This window comes from Perca flavescens, chromosome 3 (genome assembly GCF_004354835.1).
Source record: "Perca flavescens isolate YP-PL-M2 chromosome 3, PFLA_1.0, whole genome shotgun sequence".
In the NCBI taxonomy this organism is placed as follows: Eukaryota; Metazoa; Chordata; class Actinopteri; order Perciformes; family Percidae; genus Perca; species Perca flavescens.
Window position 1 is genome coordinate 3,784,515 of NC_041333.1, and position 19,809 is coordinate 3,804,323.

General features: G+C 39.0%; 1 protein-coding gene across 2 annotated transcripts in view; it reads right to left on the minus strand.

Moving 5' to 3' along the window:
* Positions 1-19,809, minus strand: part of cadm2b (cell adhesion molecule 2b) — a 189,906-nt gene that overhangs the window by 13,035 nt on the left and 157,062 nt on the right. For both annotated transcript variants that reach the window (XM_028574644.1, XM_028574645.1), the window contains exons 3-4: positions 15,774-15,926; positions 14,688-14,825 (exon numbers count right to left, since the gene is read on the minus strand). In XM_028574644.1, the coding sequence (XP_028430445.1) occupies positions 14,688-14,825; positions 15,774-15,926 (291 nt within the window). The remainder of the gene's footprint in view (positions 1-14,687; positions 14,826-15,773; positions 15,927-19,809) is intronic.

Here is a 19,809-nt window from a genome sequence, read left to right on the forward strand (position 1 = left end):
ATACCCAAACATTCAGCCTTCACACAACTTCAGATCGTGATTCGTGTTTGTTTTGTCCATGCCCTGTGTTGTCGTCTTCATTTAGAGACGCCTTGTAACTTACTGGAAGAATTTCTTTGTTGTTTGCTGCTGCTGCTCTCCTGTCAACGCTTTATGTGTTAGCGTCACTTTGCTCTGGAAAGAGCTATACAGGGCTACTGCATCTGAACAAGGCAAAAAAGGACAAAGGCCTTACTTGACGTCAGCCTCAGAAAGATTTTTCACTGGAGGCTGTTACCTTCCTCACCCCCTTACATCCTTCCCCATCCACCTCTTCCTCTCCCTGGACTTCCTGCCATCCAGTGCAAACCTGAGTCAATCAATACATACGTATGTACTCCACAGCTTCACTCACAAACACACGTGCAGCACACACAAATTGTTCAATCCCCTGCTCTATTAAATACTAAAAGCCCCTTGCAATGAAACCCACAACACCCATAACATTATCACTTTGGGCTGATCTGTCCCATTTGTCCTACTCCATTGATTGTCTTTGATTTTGGTATGTGAGAGGGGATTCACGATTTTATTGGACTTCCAGCAGCACTACTACTACTACTACTACTACTACTACTGTTACTACTACTGATACAATGGCTATTTCATGTATTTTTCCTGTTGCTATTGAGGTTGCCAGATTCAATCGTAATTCTTCTTTTGTACATACCACATTTGTGTGATAATAATTAGTGATAATTGTTCACAAAATCCTTACATATTTTGACAGATGATGCTTATTTTTAAATATATTTGTCTCAAAAGCTTAGAAAAGAAGGCATGATAAACCACTTATTTAGGCTTTAATTTGATTTTTTTTTTTAACTGTAAGTTACAATTACGTTAGTAATTTATGAATTTACTTCAAAATGTTAGTTACGTAAAATGGTATTTTACATTTTTGTACTTTTTAGCAATTTTTGAAACCATGTGCTTCATTCTGGATCCCGTTTGTATTAACTGCTGATGTCTTGCATATGCATGGCACAAAAAAGGTAAAACTAAAAGCAATAATAGCAAGAAGAAGATGACTACAAGAAAAGGAAGAAGAAACCCCTCCAAAAAATTGCACTTTTATTGACAAGTGCATCACAAATGAGAAACATCACATATCATTTGAACAAACTGGAAATTCAGAGACCTTGCATTTTGCCTTGAAGTACAGAGGGGGAATAGTGTGTATCTATGTAGTGTCAAACGCAAATCTCTCTAGCTTTTTCTCTCATTCATCACGTCGCCTGCAGCATCAGAGCTGCCGTAGAAGAAACTGCCAGTCTGTTTCAAGGCAGCTGCTAGCATCGCCACAGAGCATGCACAGGCAGTTTTCCTAAGAATGTGAATGTGCAGGTGCACCTGCTTTGAACCAGAACCCCAAGAGGCACGCAGATCTACATTCAGGCAACTGGGGGCTCTCCTGTAATCACCTCCTCTGCATCTGTTTTAACAAGGAGGAACCTCAGGTGCAGGATTTGATTTTTTTCAAGCATGTAGGCCTATTATAGTTTAATAAGAATATTATTAGGGTTGGTTGGGTATAGTTTGGAAGACTTAGACTTTAGCTTCCCTTCAAATTAATTACTGTTTTATGTTTGTTGGGTCAGGTTGTCCTCAGAATTGGAGCTTTTGGTTATTTCATGAAGGCACCAGAGGCATTCTCTAATTGCACATTAATTTTTTACACTTGCAGCTATTTCAGATTGCGCCAGAACCTCCTGCACAACCTACTGCCTGTTGACCAATAATTACCACCAAAAATGTTTTGAAAAATTTCGCTTTTTTCTGTGACCCAGTTAATCTGCTGAAAGCCCTTGAAGTATAAACTCACATTCAGAAGAAAATATGTGTTTGCCTCATTAAACAGTTGTTGGGCTCTTTAATTTTACATTGGAACTTGTTTATCCTTGATCTTAATGAACAATCTTGCCCATTTAGTAGTGTGGTGTTTGGTAGTTGGAGGGTAAAGAGGCCTGAGGGCTATGCCAACAACTGCTCTGCTGGGAAATCTGTGGTTGGCTTCCTGTGTGAGATAGCAAACATAGTTTGAATCAATGTGGTCTTAGGTAGTACAATGCTTAAATATGTTGACATATTAACATACAAGACTATCCATACTAAAAGGTAACAGGTAGTTATTGTTTTTTGGTACAGTACTGTTTGATATCCATTATTTTCATTTATTTATTTATTTGACAGGGACAATGCAGACAGACATAGTGTCGAAACAAAGCTTGTCACTGAAGTGCTGCATAAAAAGTTTATAGCAGATGCTAATTTTCAACTCCAGTCCCTGGTTGGGCTTTTATACACAATAAAATTTACATACTTAACTATCTCAATTCAAAATAAACAATAATAAATAATAAATAAATAACTCCAGTCCTAATACAAATACTATGAACATGATATAAAAACATGCATATTATATACAATTCTTACCTACTTACAATAATTAAAAATGAGTACACTTTTGGTTTGTTTTTAACCAGTTTTTGAGCCTAAAATCAAAAACTTTAAAGTCAGTTACAGTCTTGATGTCAGATGGTAATGAGTGCCAAAGTTTAGAGCTCTTCACAGAGAAGGTCGTCTGACCAAAACTGGTCCTGCAGTATTGTATTTAGCATTCATGATTTGTGGAACTTCTGGTGACTCTGGTGCTGCTCAGTCTCTCAACAAATGAACTTAGTGGCTCAGGTGCTAAATGATTAATGCACTTATGAATTAATTTAAGAAAACAAAAATTACTACAGCTCTCAAAATTCATTAAATTATATTTCTTAATGATGGTACAGTGATGGTAACGTATTGTTTTTTTATCCATGATTTTTATAGCTCTGCTGTATACTGAACCTATGCATTTGGTTGTAGTGGGAGCAGCTTGTGCCCATGCTGTCATGCAGTACGATATATGAGAAAAAATCATAGCAGGGCAACCTGTTTTTGTTTTTAAGATTTTCTTTATGTGCTTGTCAAATTTTAGTTGAGGATCTAAAACCAATCCTAGATATTTAAATTCTGTAACTGGATGAATTTCTTTATTTTGTATATTAATATTAAATCTACCTTTTAAATCAAGTTTTTTAATGGAAAAACACATGGAAACTGTTTTTGAGAGATTTAGAACTAACTGATTTTGGATGAGCCATTGTTGGATGTCAGACATACTGGTAGACAGTACAGCTGCAGCCTGCTCAGGTGACCTAGCGGGTGTATGGAGCTAAATCGGGGCCAAATGTTTTGTTCATTCGAAAAAAATATATATAGTTGAAAAAATAAAGCTTGAAATTGAAAATTTAAGTTTTGGTCAAAACTTGGAAAAAATAAAACCATGTATTTGAACTAAAAATAAGTGTATCAATTTTTCTTTCAGTTTGAATAAAATATAGATTCAATTCTGGAATTATTTTGAATAAATTATAAATTTTCATTTTTCACTTTTATATTTGTTTTCAGTTCCACATTTCATGTTTTCAGATTCAAAAGTTATTTTTTTACGGCTTCAAATCTTTTTTTCGGCTTCAAATCTTTTTTTTTTTTTTTTCAGATCTGTTTTTCACTTTCAGAATTTTTTTTTCGGTTTGAGACTTTTGGCCCTGATTTGGCGTGGGGGCGTGGCTTCAACTCAGAGGGGCGTGGCATTATGAGTGACAGCCTATCAAAGAAGGCAGAAGACTCCTCTGTCATGTTGACTTCAGGAAATGGTGTTACTGTGAGAACTATGACTGAATGCTTTCTATCCACTATATACATGTGATTTTTACTTAAACTGATGCCAGTGACAAAGTTCCATTTAAAAAAATGTTTTGGACAACAAATGGTACCAATTACATTATAAGAGCAATAAACTGTGCCAGATTGTGCAGTTCAGCAGGAACAATGACTTCTCCCACTTCCATGTATGACTTATAGCACCACAGTATTCACTGGCACCAGCCCACAGGTAGGACATGTGAAAGATATTAGCATTTTTGAATAGATACTTTGCGACGTTATCCCCTCAGTGGCATTTCTTTTGTGATTAACACATAAAAGGAAAATACTGTAGGTGGACAGCTGGACAAAGCTGGCAATCAAGCATCGCTAGCACTAAAGTTAGCATTAACTAACGTTAGCTTCACACTAGCTGGTGTTTTTACACTAATTTCAGTGTCCAGCTCAAGTTTTTTTTACTTTAACGTGTATTGGTCTTTGTAAACCTCGGTTTGTCAGAATGACCATAACTTGACACTGGCTGCAGTGAAGAAGGTCTCCTTTTATAGAGTAGACAAATATGACTTTACATTAATGCTCTGGCCTGATAAATTACGTTTTACACTATAACGTTACATGTAACAGCATGACAGTTATGCCTTACAAAATATGCCAAGTGGGCAAACTTTGAAGGCTTCTACCACAGCCTAACTTAAATATCAGAATACACTAACTTGTCTTTTTGTATTTGTATGTCTTACTGTCTGTTTTCTGGACCGTGTGTGTCCGTAATAAAAGCTTTGATTGATTGATTAACAAAGCGGACCAGGACAAGTTATGTTGTTTAAACTAACCATGAAAAGGTAACACTAGCAATGTTAGTTATCTATAATGTTTTACATTTATAAGGCTGTACGGCTGCAGGCAGCCACTGTCGAGTTATGGTCATTCTGACAAACAGAGGTTAACAAAGACCACTACACGTTAAAGTCAAAAACTTGAGCTGGACACTAAAATTGGTGTAAAAACACCAGCTAGTGTGAAGCTAACGTTAGTTAATGCTAACTTTTGTGCTAGCGATGCTTCATTTCCAGCTGTCCACCTATTTTCCCTTTATGTGTTAATGACAAAAAAAAATGCCACTGCGGGGATAATGTCCCAAAGTATCTATTCAAAAGGCTAATATCTTTCACATGTCCTACCTGTGGGCTGCGCCAGCAGGTTGCCTTACGGAGCGGACGCTATGCTGACTGCCGAGTGAATACTGTGGTGCTACATTCAATGTCATACATGGAAGTGGGAGAAGTCATTGTTCCTGCCGAATTGCACAATCAGTTTATTGCTCTTATAGTGTAATTGGTACCATGTGTTGTCCAATACAATTTTTAAATGGAACTTTGTCACTTGCATCAGTTTATTTAGTAAACATCACATGTATATAGTGGATAGAAAGCATTCAGTCATAGTTCTCACAGTAACACCATTTCCTGAAGTCAACATGACAGAGGAGTCTTCTGCCTTCGTTGTTAGGCTGTCACTCATAATACCACGCCCCTCTGAGTTGAAGCCACGCCCCCACGCAAAATCAGGGCCAAAAGTCTGAAACCGAAAAAAATTATCTGAAAGTGAAAAACAGATCTGAAAACGAAAAAAAAAAAAGATTTGAAACCGAAAAAAAAAAAGATTTGAAGGCGTAAAAAAAAATAAGTTTTGAATCTGAAAACATGAAATGTGGAACTGAAAACAAATATTAAAGTGAAAAATGAAAATTTATAATTTATTCAAAATAATTCCAGAATTTAATCTATATTTTATTCAAACTGAAAGAAAAATTGGTACACTTATTTTAAGTTTGAATACATGGTTTTATTTTTTCCAAGTTTTGACCAAAACTTAAATTTTCAATTTCAAGCTTTATTTTTTCAATTATATATATTTTTTTCAAATGAACAAAACATTTGGCCCTGATTTAGCTCCATACGGGTGCATAAAGTACAGCATCATCCGCATCTTTTTTTTACCCGTCTTCCCTGGATTCGTTTCAAGAATAGTTGCGTCCAAACGAATCCACTTGTAAATGACTCAATACGCTACTTCATATGCCAGGCCTATAGGCGGCGCTGTTTCTGCAACAGAAATTCACCAAAAAACGGAGAAGAAGAGCATAGTCACTTCCACTTCCCATCATAAAATGACTAGCTAGATTATAATTTTCTCTTAATACATCCGTGGACTATAATAACTTTCACCACTGCTCACTTTATAAAGGCCGCCGCAAGAAAATGTCTTTGTTTATGTCGTACAATGTGCTGTTGGATTGCTTTTTATTTTGCATGATTGCAGCGCGCTAGCAGCGCGCTAACATTAGCGCGCTAACGTTCGCTAGCTCTAACATCGGCAGTCAAACAAACATCAATGATCCATGAATGATGTCTTTTTAATAATCTATACGTTTTTTCTTGCAGTAGCCTTTCTACAATAAGCCGTGGTAAAAGTTACTATAATCCATTCAAGGAGTTGATAAGCAGACAGATTAGCTAGCTACAGAGGTGTCAAGTAACGAAGTACAAATACTTCGTTACCTTACTTAAGTAGAAATTTTGGGTATCTATACTTTACTGGAGTAATTATTTTACAGCATACTTTTTACTTCTACTCCTTACATTTTCACGCAATTATCTGTACTTTTTACTCCTTACATTTTAAAAATAGCCTCGTTACTCATATTTCAGTTCGGCTTGTTTTCATTCCAGCTCGTCAGTCATCGTTCAAAAAAACACACACACAAAAAAAAACTATCCAAATCGCTCCATCCGGAGAGAGTGAATTTGATTGTGGTTGGATGAGAAGTATAAACATAGCTATTCCGACACCCTATTGGTTTGTACGCGATCCATAACACCTGTACAGACCCGGTGCTAATACGCCACCGGTGCCTTAACGACGGTTATCTACCGGACCGAATAGCAACACGGATTTCGGTGCCTTAGGTGCTTGCGCGATGCTCCGAAAACGGACGTTAGAGGGAACTCAACATCGCCGCACGGGACGCTAGTCAACACTACAGTTGGAAGCAGGTTAGCCTAGCGTTAGCTAGAAGATGGAGTAAACATGATAAAATGCTGAGAGCTAAACGGTGTAAAAGTGTGTCTATATTTCACTGGAGAGGAGTCTAACACCAGACTGTACCTGCCGTTGTCTGAAAAACACAGAAGAGATGTAGCCTACGTGTCACCTTTTTCAGCCCTTCTGAGTTTGCAGGTATGATTTTAATATACTGTAACATTATTATAGTCATATGATTTTGTCCCCGCGTTTTAGAGTTAAGCTGTTGTCCTTAATGGTATTTCCCCCACTTGATCAGGGGTCTTGAACGTTTTTGATGGCCAAGGATCCCTTAACTTAAAGTGAGATGTAGCAGAGACCCCCTACATATTGTATGAAATTAAGTTGCATATTAAACTGGGCCTACAATAACTATTAGGGTAACCTAAAGCCTTCTTACATACCTTTTTTCATAAGCTATTAAAATATTAATTGTTGGCATGATTTTATAAATCATATTTTAATGTTACATACTGTATGTGACATACTGTATGTGGCACAGTAAATCTCGGATTAACTGTATCTTTGGGCTGATATCTTAGTGACTACCTTACCTATAGGCCAGTAAGCTTATCATCAGTGGGAATTTATATTTGCTAATAATATGTTGGAATTATGTTAAGGCATTTTATTTTTTTTAAAGACTCAAAAATGTACAATAATTCGGAGGCCCCCCTGCAATGACTCTGAGGACCCCCTGTTGAAGATCTCTGCCTTACATTACTTTTACTTTTATACTTTAAGTAGTTTTGAAACCAGTACTTTTACACTTTTACTTAAGTAAAAAGCTTTTCAAACCCTAGTATCTATACTTCTACTTGAGTAATGAATGTGAATACTTTTGACACCTCTGGCTAGCTAGTTGATAAGTTATCTACTTCCACTTTATAAACAGATAGCCATAGCAGCTAACGTTAACGTTACTTCGCTGCTGGAGCGGTCAGCTACTTCAGCGGTCAGCTACTTTAGCGGTCAGCTACTTTAGAGATGTTTAACGTTGGCTACATAACGTTAGCAATATATCTTGTGTAGAATCCAGAGGGAAGGGTCAGGGAGCAGAGACAAAGTATTTAGATGAAGTGAGCTGGTTTGACCATGGAGATGGGACATGCTCGCTTAGCTTCACCGCAGTTGTGTGCGTCAGCGGCCGTGGGAGAGGGTGTAAAAGAGGGGTGTGGCGATGACATCATCGATAAGGATCCGTATTCACCATCCATACAAAGCCAAACGAGAGCCGTTTTCGGATTTTTTCACCCTGAGACCTGGTTTAAAAAAAGTGCGTTTTCAGGCAGTGCGTTTGCAGGATTCGTCTGGACGGTCGGCCCAAACAATGCAAAACATGTGCGTTTGCACAAAAAAACGTTTCCGTGTGGACGGCCCCTGAGCAGTGCAGAGGTAAGTCATTTATAAAGAGACTAAACAGCAAAGGGCCAAGTATAGAGCCCTGAGGAATACCCATTTTTATGTCTGAGAGTGCAGTTATGTTTTGATCAACTTTAACAAACTGCACTCTAGACTGGAGATAAGACGTAAACCACAACACTGCCTCATTTGAGAAATTAAAATTTAACATTTTAGATAAAAGCAGACTATGATTGACCGTATCGAATGCCTTTTTAAGATCAATAAATACAGCTCCCACCACATTGCCCTTGTCCAGGGACCTTTTTACATTTTCAATTAAACAGCAGTTTTGCTGTTTCAGTTCAGTTTTAAGGCTTGATGTACATGTTTGTAACATACTGTTTAATTTGATGATGCAATTTAAACAGCTGTTAAACATGGCTTCTCGGTTTATCCCCCACAGGCTTATTATTTCAGTGTTTACATCAAATTAGTTACAACAGAAAAAGCACAGGAAGAATGCGTCACCATGTACAATTTGATACTAATAAAAATTAAAAACCAATAAAAACCCCAAAAATTACTTCTAATTTTGGCTGTTGATTAGTTGTAAACATTGTTGCAAAGAACACTTTTTCACAAGCTTTATCATGCTGTAATATATTAAAGTGCTCACATTATGCTCATTTTCAGGTTCATAATTGTATTTTGAGGTTATATCAGAATAGGTTTACATGGTTTAATTTTCAAAAAACACCATATATTTGTTGTACTACACATTGCTGCAGCTCCTCTTTTAACCCTGTGTGTTGAGCTCTCTGTTTTAGCTACAGAGTGAGGCATCTCACTTTTGTTCCATCTTTTTTGGGAGTCGCACATGTGCAGTACCTAGGTAAGGACTATTAGCACTGTTCAATATGTTGCAGTTTTACACACAAGAAAGTGAACAACTTAAGCTTGACGGACATGTTTTGCATCTAGCGTCTCACGTTCATCTCAGTAAGCTAGCAAGAGTACACGACAGACAACTTCTGTGTAGGCTACTTCAAAATAAAAGCACTTCCTGTGACAGTTCGCAGTAAATTACTGCGATTATAAATTACTGTTTAACAAATAAGGTTGTGTATCTTTTCACATATCAGCTGTAAATCAAGTACTGTAAATAATGTAAATAGTGAGTTTTAGTCACACTATAATTTACCATTTCACAACACCCTCATTATACACTGGTTAGCGAAAATTTGCCAAACAAAATTGTCACTCATCTGGCGAAAGCGATGTGCTTTCCTACGATGTGAAAAGAGCGTGTGAATTCAACATTAAGTTGTTATATTTAACTATTTTAGAGGCTATGGACGTTGTTTACTTCATTAATGTGTTTACTGTGTTAATGGACTGAGGATGGGAGGAGGATTCAATAGTCGGTTTCGGATTCGGCAGAATCTTAACCAGTGGATTCGGTATTCGGCCGAACCCCAAAAATCTGGATTCAGTGCATCCCTAGTTTCCAGGCCCTAAAAGTTGTTTGGTTTCTAAATGCTTTTCAACTAAGTTCTAAAGGGGTTAACCGATACAGTAGATAAGTGAGTGTACATTGTCTAAAAGTAGATCAAAACCTGTAATGTGCCTCATTTGTAAAATTCTCAGATATTTCCCAGAATATATATCTATCTTTAAAGTTAGAGAGTGGGTAAACAAAGGAGCTACAAAAAATATAAAACATTATGAGCCAGGAAGTTGTGTTTTTAGAGTTGGGTCAACAGACATATAATATACATATATAATTGAAAATTAATGTCATGGTTAAACTGTGCGCAAATATCAGGGGTTGATGCATAGACTGTATAAGTGAAGCCAAAACATCTCGATGGCTGGCTGCAGTATAGGTCACAAACCCCGCCCCCTCCATGTTAGTGGATGGGACATAGGCCAAAGTAAAAAAAAAAAGAAATGTTTTATTGTTGAGGAAACCTGTAGTGGAAAGGGGGTACACTGAAAATGCCTTCTGCTTTACCTGTTTGTGCTTGTGCATCATACTGCCTCATTTTCTTTAATAAAATGTTGGAACAAAAGTTTGGTTTTTATTAGTTATTTGATGCTACAAAAACAGTCTATCGTCAATATGTACAGCAACACAGAGATCCTGGCTGAAGGTAGGTCACGTCAGTGGTAGAACCACTCTGAGAGCCCGTATGAATGAGGCACTTGATCTAATTTTGGATCATGGCCTTAAAGAGGATGACATTATCAAACCTGAGGAAGTGAAGTAAAAGATGGACCTTCTCAGAAAAATAGGACAAAAAAATAATGGAAGTACATTTCCAGGATGGTGTAGCCAGACATCTGGCGGCAGATGTCAGGCGGCAGATGTCAGGCTTTGTCCCTCACCTTCCGCTCTCTCAAAATCACTTCGCTACGGGCTACATGTTGAAAATGGCAAATGTTGTAGAAAATGTGGATTGTGCAAAAAGGCAGGCCTGCTTGGTTCTTTCGGGGAATGACTGTAAAGATTTACAAAGAATATGTTTAGGGCATTTCCTCTCTAACTGGGATTTTTTGGGACCGATTGGTGGGATTGCTGTGTAAGTCCACACGGTGATACACTGGTAAGAGTTAGGTTAGCAAATGAGGTTTAACCATGTATCCCGCTAATTTAAATAGGTCGTGTTGCTGTATAGTGTCAACAGTAAACTTCATTTCATATTTTATGTGGAGTTTTCTTTTGAGGGGTGCAAATCTTCCACCAAAACAAGTTCCTTCCAGAGACTATTTAGCAGAGCCACCATCGCTGCGTCCGGAGCTTAGCGCCACCCACAACGATTGTGATTGGTGAAAAGAAATGCAAACAACCCAGAGCGTGATCATCTTTAGGGCTCCTGCACACTGCCTGCGTGGCGTTAGCGTGGCGGCTGTGTTTTCTGTCTTTGCACACCAGAAACGTGTCTGACGTTGACAGGTGCAATATTTGAAAATCAATAATTATTATTTGTTTTTTTAAATTACATTTATGGACTGTTCTTATTTAGCGCTTTTCTAGTCTCAACGACTACTCAAAGCGCTTTAACATTGTACAGGAACCATTCACACACATTCATACACTGTGGCCGAGTTCATACACTGTGCCGTACAAGGTGCCACCTGCTCATCAGATAATCAGTCACACACATTTACACTCTGATGCGCAGCATCGGGGGCAACTCGGGGTTCAGTGTCTTGCCCAAGGACACTTCAACATGGGACTGCAGGGCCAAGGATCGAACCACCAACAGGCAACCGCTCTACCACTGAGCCACAGCCGCCCCTATATATCTGCATTTATGTCAAAACCTAGAGATTTTCAAATATCAACATGTCATTTATTAAATGTATTTAAACATCTTTTCCTATTCTATTTTGCCTGGAAACGTTTCCAACACGTTTGCGTGTCGCGTGAAAAATCGGCGTCTGTCCTATTTCTAGCATGCACGCGTTTTTGGCGCCTGAGACGTGCGTGTCACGCAGGCAGTGTGCAAGCTCTAACCTGTTAACATGGGAGCCAAAATAAAAAAAACGGACACGCCACACAGCTGACACACTCACGCCACGCAGGCAGTTAGATTAGAGAAGCATGTAATGCAAACATGGATCAGCTGGACCAATTTGATTCTTTGGTTGTAAACATGTCTTCACATGTTCTTGGACAACATTGCTGTTTATATTGGACTAATTAAATAACTTTTTAATACAACAAAGGTAGCATGTTGGGGATACTTGATGTGAGCAATCAGCAAAGAGCAGGGAGCAAACAATGTATTCATTATGGAACTTAAAGGTGTAATATTGTTAGATAGGTAGAAGTTTGTGATATTTCATCTTTGCTCTGCTTAATCTTACAGAACAGGATGGGAGCACAATTTAAAATGAAGGAGCAAACATTTGTAACACCAAAACAATAATAACAATAATATATAAAATATATGAGTCTAGATTTAAATGCCTTTTTATCTCGCCTGAACTGAATATAAAATAATTCACCATGTTGGAGCTGTTGTGTATTTTTGGATATTTTTTTTTTTTTTTTTTTACCTCAATAGATTATAATTTGAAGCCTAGCTGCCATTCAGCGACACACGGAATTTGTGTGGCTCTGCAAACAAATAATTTGACACTGGATGACAGTTGCATTTTGAGCTTTGTAATGCTGTGTGCTTCTAATATAAATTGTTGAAAAACAAATCACCAGAGCATGAAATAAATGTGACATGTTTTGCTATTACACCTGCTGTCATTGTAGGGCTTTGGAGCCTGGTCCCCCAGTGGGGATAGATTTGACTGACAGCAGACACTGGCGGCAATGATCTACCACAGAAGAACCAATGGCAAAACATGCTGCTCCCAGCACATACTCGCTAAAGAAAGCTTTAAAGCAGCACAGACAAAAGGGTTGGATCGGGAGCACTGATTGACATTCCTCCCCTTTGACACTTTGACATGGAAATGAAGTTTTTAAGTCAAGCCCTCCAGTCTCTGCTTTGTTCTTTATCTCTTTTTGACTTGGAGATGCATTACACCGTGTCTGTTTGCCTAGGCGGCTTAACAAAACCCACCGTACCCAGGTAAAACTAATAAAAGCACATTTGTATGCAAGACACCGGTTTTGGGCAGATTGGGGCACACAACGTATTTTTGATTTTTTTTTAAAGATATGCAATTCACACATGACACATTAATGCCATTTCATACATCAAATATAAATGTAGGGAATCATTCTGTTGTCTTTATTTTACTTTATGCACTCCTTTGATGCCTGCTGACCTGGCAACGGGATGATGGTATTAATTTTTTTTTATTCACAAAGAATAGGAGGTTGAGTCATGAGTAAATTTGTGGCACCCCTTACACTGTGTTAAATGACGTTTTGGCATTTGTTTTATGTGCACACGTCTATATATGTTTTTTTGAGCTTTAAAGAATTCTTTCAAAGTATACCTCAAGACATAACGTCAAAAAAGAGATCATCTCAGTGCCTCTTGAGATGGACAGCGAGTCTGGCTGTGACGCTGTGAGCCAGCTCTCCACTGGCCTTTCAGGAATCTACGTGCATGTCATTTCAACAAGAAAACTTCATATATCGGGCCCCTCTCCCATCAATCATCATGCCATGTTGGGCAGACACAGACAGAACCACCAAGAAAAAGCTCTCTGGAGCAACTCTTCAATAAAGAGCAACTGTCACACTGAGTCTCTGCAGCAGGCTGCGTTACATTAAAGAGCTCCACACAGCTTACCTCTGGCATCAAATTGAGGAAAAAACATTCCATTCCTATTTTTTTTTTAAATGTTTTTGTCTTTTTTTGTGGAGTTTAAAAGCAGAAGTAGGACTGTGATAAAAGCTATAAAAGTACAAAGTGCAGCCCTTCAGACAGTTTGGAAAGAAGTATACAAGAAAGTGAAAGCTTGTAAAGCACACTGTTTGCAACCACGGAAAACTTCTGCTGGTTAAGTGTGATCAGCACACATTACACTGCACCATCTGCTGCCTAATGTATTGTCTCTGTCACTGTTTTTCCCGTCTGGGGGAAGCTAGTTATGTGGCCTTTCTGAATTTGCATTTTTGTGCATTCTTGTATCCTCCTAGACTCTTTTGACTAATCTAATCGCTGCCGTTTAAAAAAAAAAAAACCAAGCACCTTAGAGCCACCTGTAAAACGAATGCCCAGCAAGATCAACTCATCACATGCAAACATGGCCGAGGTAGGTCGCACAGACAATTTGAGACTGTGGGTTAAATTTACACCTGTGTGTCTTTTTAGATTGAAAAACAAAGCCTGAAGCATACAGCATGTATCAAAATGTAAGCATGCAATTCTTCTTCCTCTCTCAGACACTTTTGGAGGGATAGCCTTCCTCAAAAACATGATTCTTCACCATGGCATACTTAAGTCGATTAGTTGATCAACAGAAAATGAATGAACACAATTCCAAGTAATTTTACAAAGCACAAATGTCAATCATTTGCTGGTGTCAGCTTCTAAAATGTGAGGATTTGCAGCGTCTCTATTCTATATCATTGTAAATTGAAAACAGCAAACCCTAGAATTGACATTTCCCATATCCTTTTATTGCCTGATTGGTTTGTGTTTCTATTTATCCATCAGCTGAGTCCATCATACCATTAGTTCCACTAACAGTGAAAACAGAATGCTGTGCAGAATCTGTTGTTGATGTACACTTAAAACTTTATAATTAGAATCAATAAGAGGCACTCCTACATTATCTATCTTCACCTTGGTCAGGTAATAAAATGTGGACGGCTCTGCCACAGTCCAGCAACATTTGGACAGCGTCCAACGACAGCAGCGATGCTGGCTGTGAGCCAGGCGAATCATGGTGCTGCTAAACGCCGGCCAGTGGAACAATGCATGAATATGTACACAACGGAAGCTGAATGGTTGACAGTAATGATGTGTCCAAGAGGGTACAAGTGGTAACGGAGGATGCAATGCCCTGTGAAATCCACACCACATGCCTACCTTGGACCTCCTTGTCATTTCGGAACCACCGGATATTAGCAGCTGGTTTGCTGCCCGGTGTGCTGCACATCAGGGTGATTACGTCCCCCTCCATGGCAGGCTTGGTGAATCCTGTGATCTCTGGTCGTCCTGGCACTCCTGTGGTGCATGGAAATATAATTATAAACTAGAAGGACACTCGGAGAGCGCAGACCTCCGCTAAAAGAACGCCCTAGCTCACAATGTTTTTCCGATTATTGCGACACCACATGAATGCAGCACGAACGCCCTATCTCGCAATGTTAACAAAAGTGAAAAATACTTTGTGTATCCGCTCCAAAATTCAGATCTGCTCAAAAATGTAACAGGTTCTTCCTTGGCCCATGCTACACCCTTCCAACGGGTTTGATAAAAATGGGGCCAGTAGTTTTTTCCGTAACCCTGCTGACAGACAGACAAACCAAACTGAAAACATGACCTCCTTGGCGGAGATAATAACATACTGAATACATGTATATGAGCCATATTCCTCTGACAATAAAACATCATTAACTGATAGGGAATAATTCATTTTATTCAGATATCCATGCTTTCTTTTCTCAGCGATAAGATAAAATGTTATTTTGAAAGGCAGGACAAAAAAGGTATGATTGCAAAAATGAAATTTAACAATAAGAATTTTATGAAGCAGATGAGTAATGGGAAACTAAATCTCATTAAATAAAGTCTCCTTCAAGATGGGACATGTCTTACGGTCTGGCTGTGAGATGCCTGAGGAAGGTCATTTTACAGAGTTGACTTATATTTTTTGTGTATTTCTTTGGATTCTCCACAATACTGGTAAGTTTTTTGTGGCTGTCCTGTCTGGTGGAAAATTAAATAAAGTAACACTACTAGCTTGTAAGCTTAACTGTCATCCTTTATTCTAGTAGACAAGGGTAAAATGTAATGCAGAAATGTTATTTTCCCTACAAAGTGGACAAGTGCGTGGTAAAGAATAAGAACAGACTATAATTCAAAAAGTGCATGTAATCATGCTGTCAGAACGTGAAGAATTAGCCGCGTGTAATTGGCCTGTAGAGACTGGGCCAAAACATACATGCTCACCCAGCACAGTGAGGAAGGCCTTGGTGGTCTTGACAGGCATGGTGAAGAGCGAGCAGGTGTACTGGCCCTCGTCTGACAGGCTGACGTCACCGATTCTGATGGTGAGCTCCTGCGACGAGGCTCGCACCAGCTCGATTCTGTTGTCCCTCAGAGCTGTATATGGAAGGAGGACACAGAGAACCACAGAGTGCACAAAAAAAAGAGTGAGTGAGTTAACTTACGGGCAAATTCACACTGAATTCAGTGATGCCGATTAACTTGTACAGTAAAAGTACCATTTGTAATTCAGATGACCCTTACCAAAACAAAGCTATATGCACTGCGCTTCATTTATTTCAAATAGCTGTCAAAGGAGCACACACAAACACATGGTTTGAAAAGTTTTCTTTACATTTGCATTCTAGCCTGACTTATTCACAGTCAGTGAGAATACGAAGGCATCCGCGGGATGCGCTGAAGCGCAGCAGCAGAAAAAGCTTATATTCCTAGATTACAATATCTATTTAGGTAATGACTTGCATTCCAGGTATTGATTTACACTCACTTTAACACTTTTTAGCAACTGGCACAGTGACATTTCTCACTGTGAACATCATTGGTACACCCTGGCTTTATACAGAAGCAGTTAGTATTATTTTGAAGTTTTCAATGTAACTGTAGGCTAACAGAATATAGTACAGATAAGGGCTGAGCAAATAAAAATAAAAATTCCATATCAGGATAATTACACTGTGATTTTAAGCAAATTGTAATGAATTTCAAAATGTAATGCAACAACCATGGAACAAACTTTATTGTAATAAAATCTCAATCTGATTATTTTATATTAAAAATGCGTTTGCTGTATCGTGAGCATCAACATTGTTAAAACATTCTTGTTAATAATGTGATATTGATTCCAACCAAAATGCCCAGCCCTAGTAGCCTGGCTCCGCCTTCCTACGTAATTCTGCTCAATTTTCATTTTCCTTCAGTACTACATCTGGTTTTGCGGTATATTCTTGGGTTTTGTCCGACCAAATATTTGGCAGTCCAATCAGCAAACAGAGGGAGTTGCTAAGAACGATGACGTTGAGGTTGTGACGTGCGTTAGTTTGAGTTGTAATTCCGTAATGGCGGCGGAGAAAGATGCGGTCCATTGTGGCAACGCTGGCGAATATCCAGAAGTTAAAGCCCGAGCAAGAACAATCTCTGCTGAGTTTGGTTGGTGGCCGTGATGTTGTTGTTGTTCCTCCTCCCCACGGGGTTCGGGAACAGTTTGATTTTTCAGCTTGTTCCGTTAGTGGTGAAGGAGTTGGCTAAGGCTAACGCTAGCAATGCTAAGCCAATAGTTATTGTCGTCTCCCCTCTTGTTAGCCTGGTCCTACCAGACAGTCTGTAGGAGGGCGGAGCCAGGCTACCATGGCTCTGGGCAGATCCAATAGTTCTAAACTTCAACAGAGTACCCGCCTTCAAGGAAGTTAACACTTGTTAATGGAGAGTGGCCAGATTCTCTGTACAAATGAAATGGAGCAGAGTCTGGTAGGACCAGGCTAGTGTACTAGAGTCTGGTAGGACCAGGCTAGTGTACCAGAGTCTGGTAGGACCAGGCTAATGGACTAGAGTCTGGTAGGACCAGGCTAGTGTACCAGAGTCTGGTAGGACCAGGCTAATGGACTATAGTCTGGTAGGACCAGGCTACAGCCCTAGTGCAAACTTCAGGTAAAACACAAAACACCAATACTGCTAATTACAGTAAAAAATAATAAATAAACAGTAATAAAACAATAATTGCTACAGCTACATACAAATAAACCACTGCTATTACTGTAATACAATTCATGATCCAATAGTCATTACAATGGGCATTCTTAAAACACAACTTGTGCAGTGTTTTCTTAAGACACCTTCAGCACTACTCATTCAGATTACACCCTCATAAATCTGGGAAAACCACGCAGCGAAGCTGAAAAAGGTCATCTCGCACCTGTCATCTCCTATTCAATTTCAAATTGAGAATCAGCTGCTCCTACATGCAACCAACCACAGAGGGCAGGAAGGAAAGTGTTCTTCATTGAATAAATTACACATTCTTAATCCTCAGTCCCTTTTGGCCTGGCCAGCTCTCTCCCTGGACCCTCTTTCATCTGAAGCAATTTGAACTCTATTGGATTGTACTACGCAGGGCAAATCTGGCAAAAATGCAGCAGAAGTATGTGTTAATTAGGATTTCTTCAACATGGCAAGTGTAATATCACATCAGATAAAGATCATCATCAAAATCATTCATCAACTGCTCTGTTTTCCATTTATGTGATTTTAGCGATGAACATACAGTTAAACTAGATTGGCTGGAATGATTATTAGATTAACACAGACATAGGACATTATCAACAATGCTGTTCTGCAGCTTCAATTACACCATATCATTTGATGATCATTATCTTATAATCACACACATACTAAAAAGAAGGGGAAAAAAATGAAGATTGGCTATAGAGATACTGATGGCCCTAACAAGTTTCTAATTAGAGACGCTTTGTTACCCAAGAATAAAGAGTAAATAAAAACAATCTTCAAGCCAGAATTAAAATTTAACAGCAAGCTTTGCCATCAGAGAGCCAGCTTATTATGTGCTACGGGTCCTAATGCAAACTTTTGATAGTCTTACTGTAGCAAACCGCATCCTGAAACAAAGCTGCCTGATGTTTTTTGCAGTTAAGCATCCTCACTACAGAGCTGCCCAGAAAATGCCCAGAGGCTCTGGCAGAAAACAGCAAACCCTTTGGTGGATGGATGCATTGAAGAGGTGATGGAGTGTAAACAAACATTGTACAGGAACTCAAAAGAGATGGAAGTACAGGCTGAGAAGATCAAAGCCTTGGACAAGATGGCACACTGTACTTCCACTGCATATCCCTCTATCTCTGCATCGCACAGAGAAGACGGCGAGAAACAGACCGACTTTTCTTCTTAACCCCCGTTCCTCAAAACACCTCTGGGATGCTTGATACATGTCCTGGCTGTTTCCCAAGAGGGATTTGTTAAAGGAAAACAGACATCTTTTGGTGGAAATGATATTCCACCCAAAATCTGTAGGTGTAAATACTGAAAGATTTGTAATTTGCTTGCAAAGCTGTGATCAGGGTGAATTCATGTCTTTTGCAACAGATTTACTGTTCACAAGAAGTTCCAAAAGTAAAAACATCCCCAACATAATGTACTTCTCCTGTGTCCATCTATATGGCCAGTCTGATCCAAACAAAATATGGCTTGAGCTTCCATGTTGCACCATTGCCACCCTCAAAGCTCCATAGTAGCATATTTCACCATATTTCACCAATATTATTATGTGGAACACACTGAGTATATGGTTGGACAAAAGAGAAGTGGATTATACTGCAGTTCAGACCATTGATACTTTCAAGTGACATTTAAAGTACCAAGTAGGCTACACCTAACTGAAATAGAACTTAATCTAAATGAAATGTCAGTAGCTGAAATACTGATACGCATACAGTAGTTTGAACACAAGTAGAGTAGTGGCTGAGAAGAATCTTACAGTTAAACAAAAGATTTACCTGACTGATGCATTTTTGGCACCACACAGCATGTGAATCATTGACATATTGATAGAATGAAGGTTTGAATAACCCAAAGACAAGTGTTATCTATTACTCAAACAGCATATGGCCAGCAAACCATACTACTAGCATCAAATCCAGGCTAGAGGCCCAGATAGCAGGCAGATCTGTCACAATCAGACCCAAATGCCAGCGGCTGACAAAGCTTTTTTCCAGGTGCTTTAGGAAATCAATGTGATGAAAAGGTTCATTTCCCCGAAACCCTAGATAGCACCTACATGTTCATTTTCCTCAGGAGAAAGCATAAATCGGCACCCTGACCTTGTGTATGCTACAGCCTTGCAGCATGGCAGCTTAATGTGCAGTACATCTCCTGTGATGGAGGCCTTACCAAGGCTGTCTCAAATCAGTAAAACTGACACCCAGGTTCCCCCCTCAGGGCAAGGAATACTGTTGCTATGGCCCTTTGATGC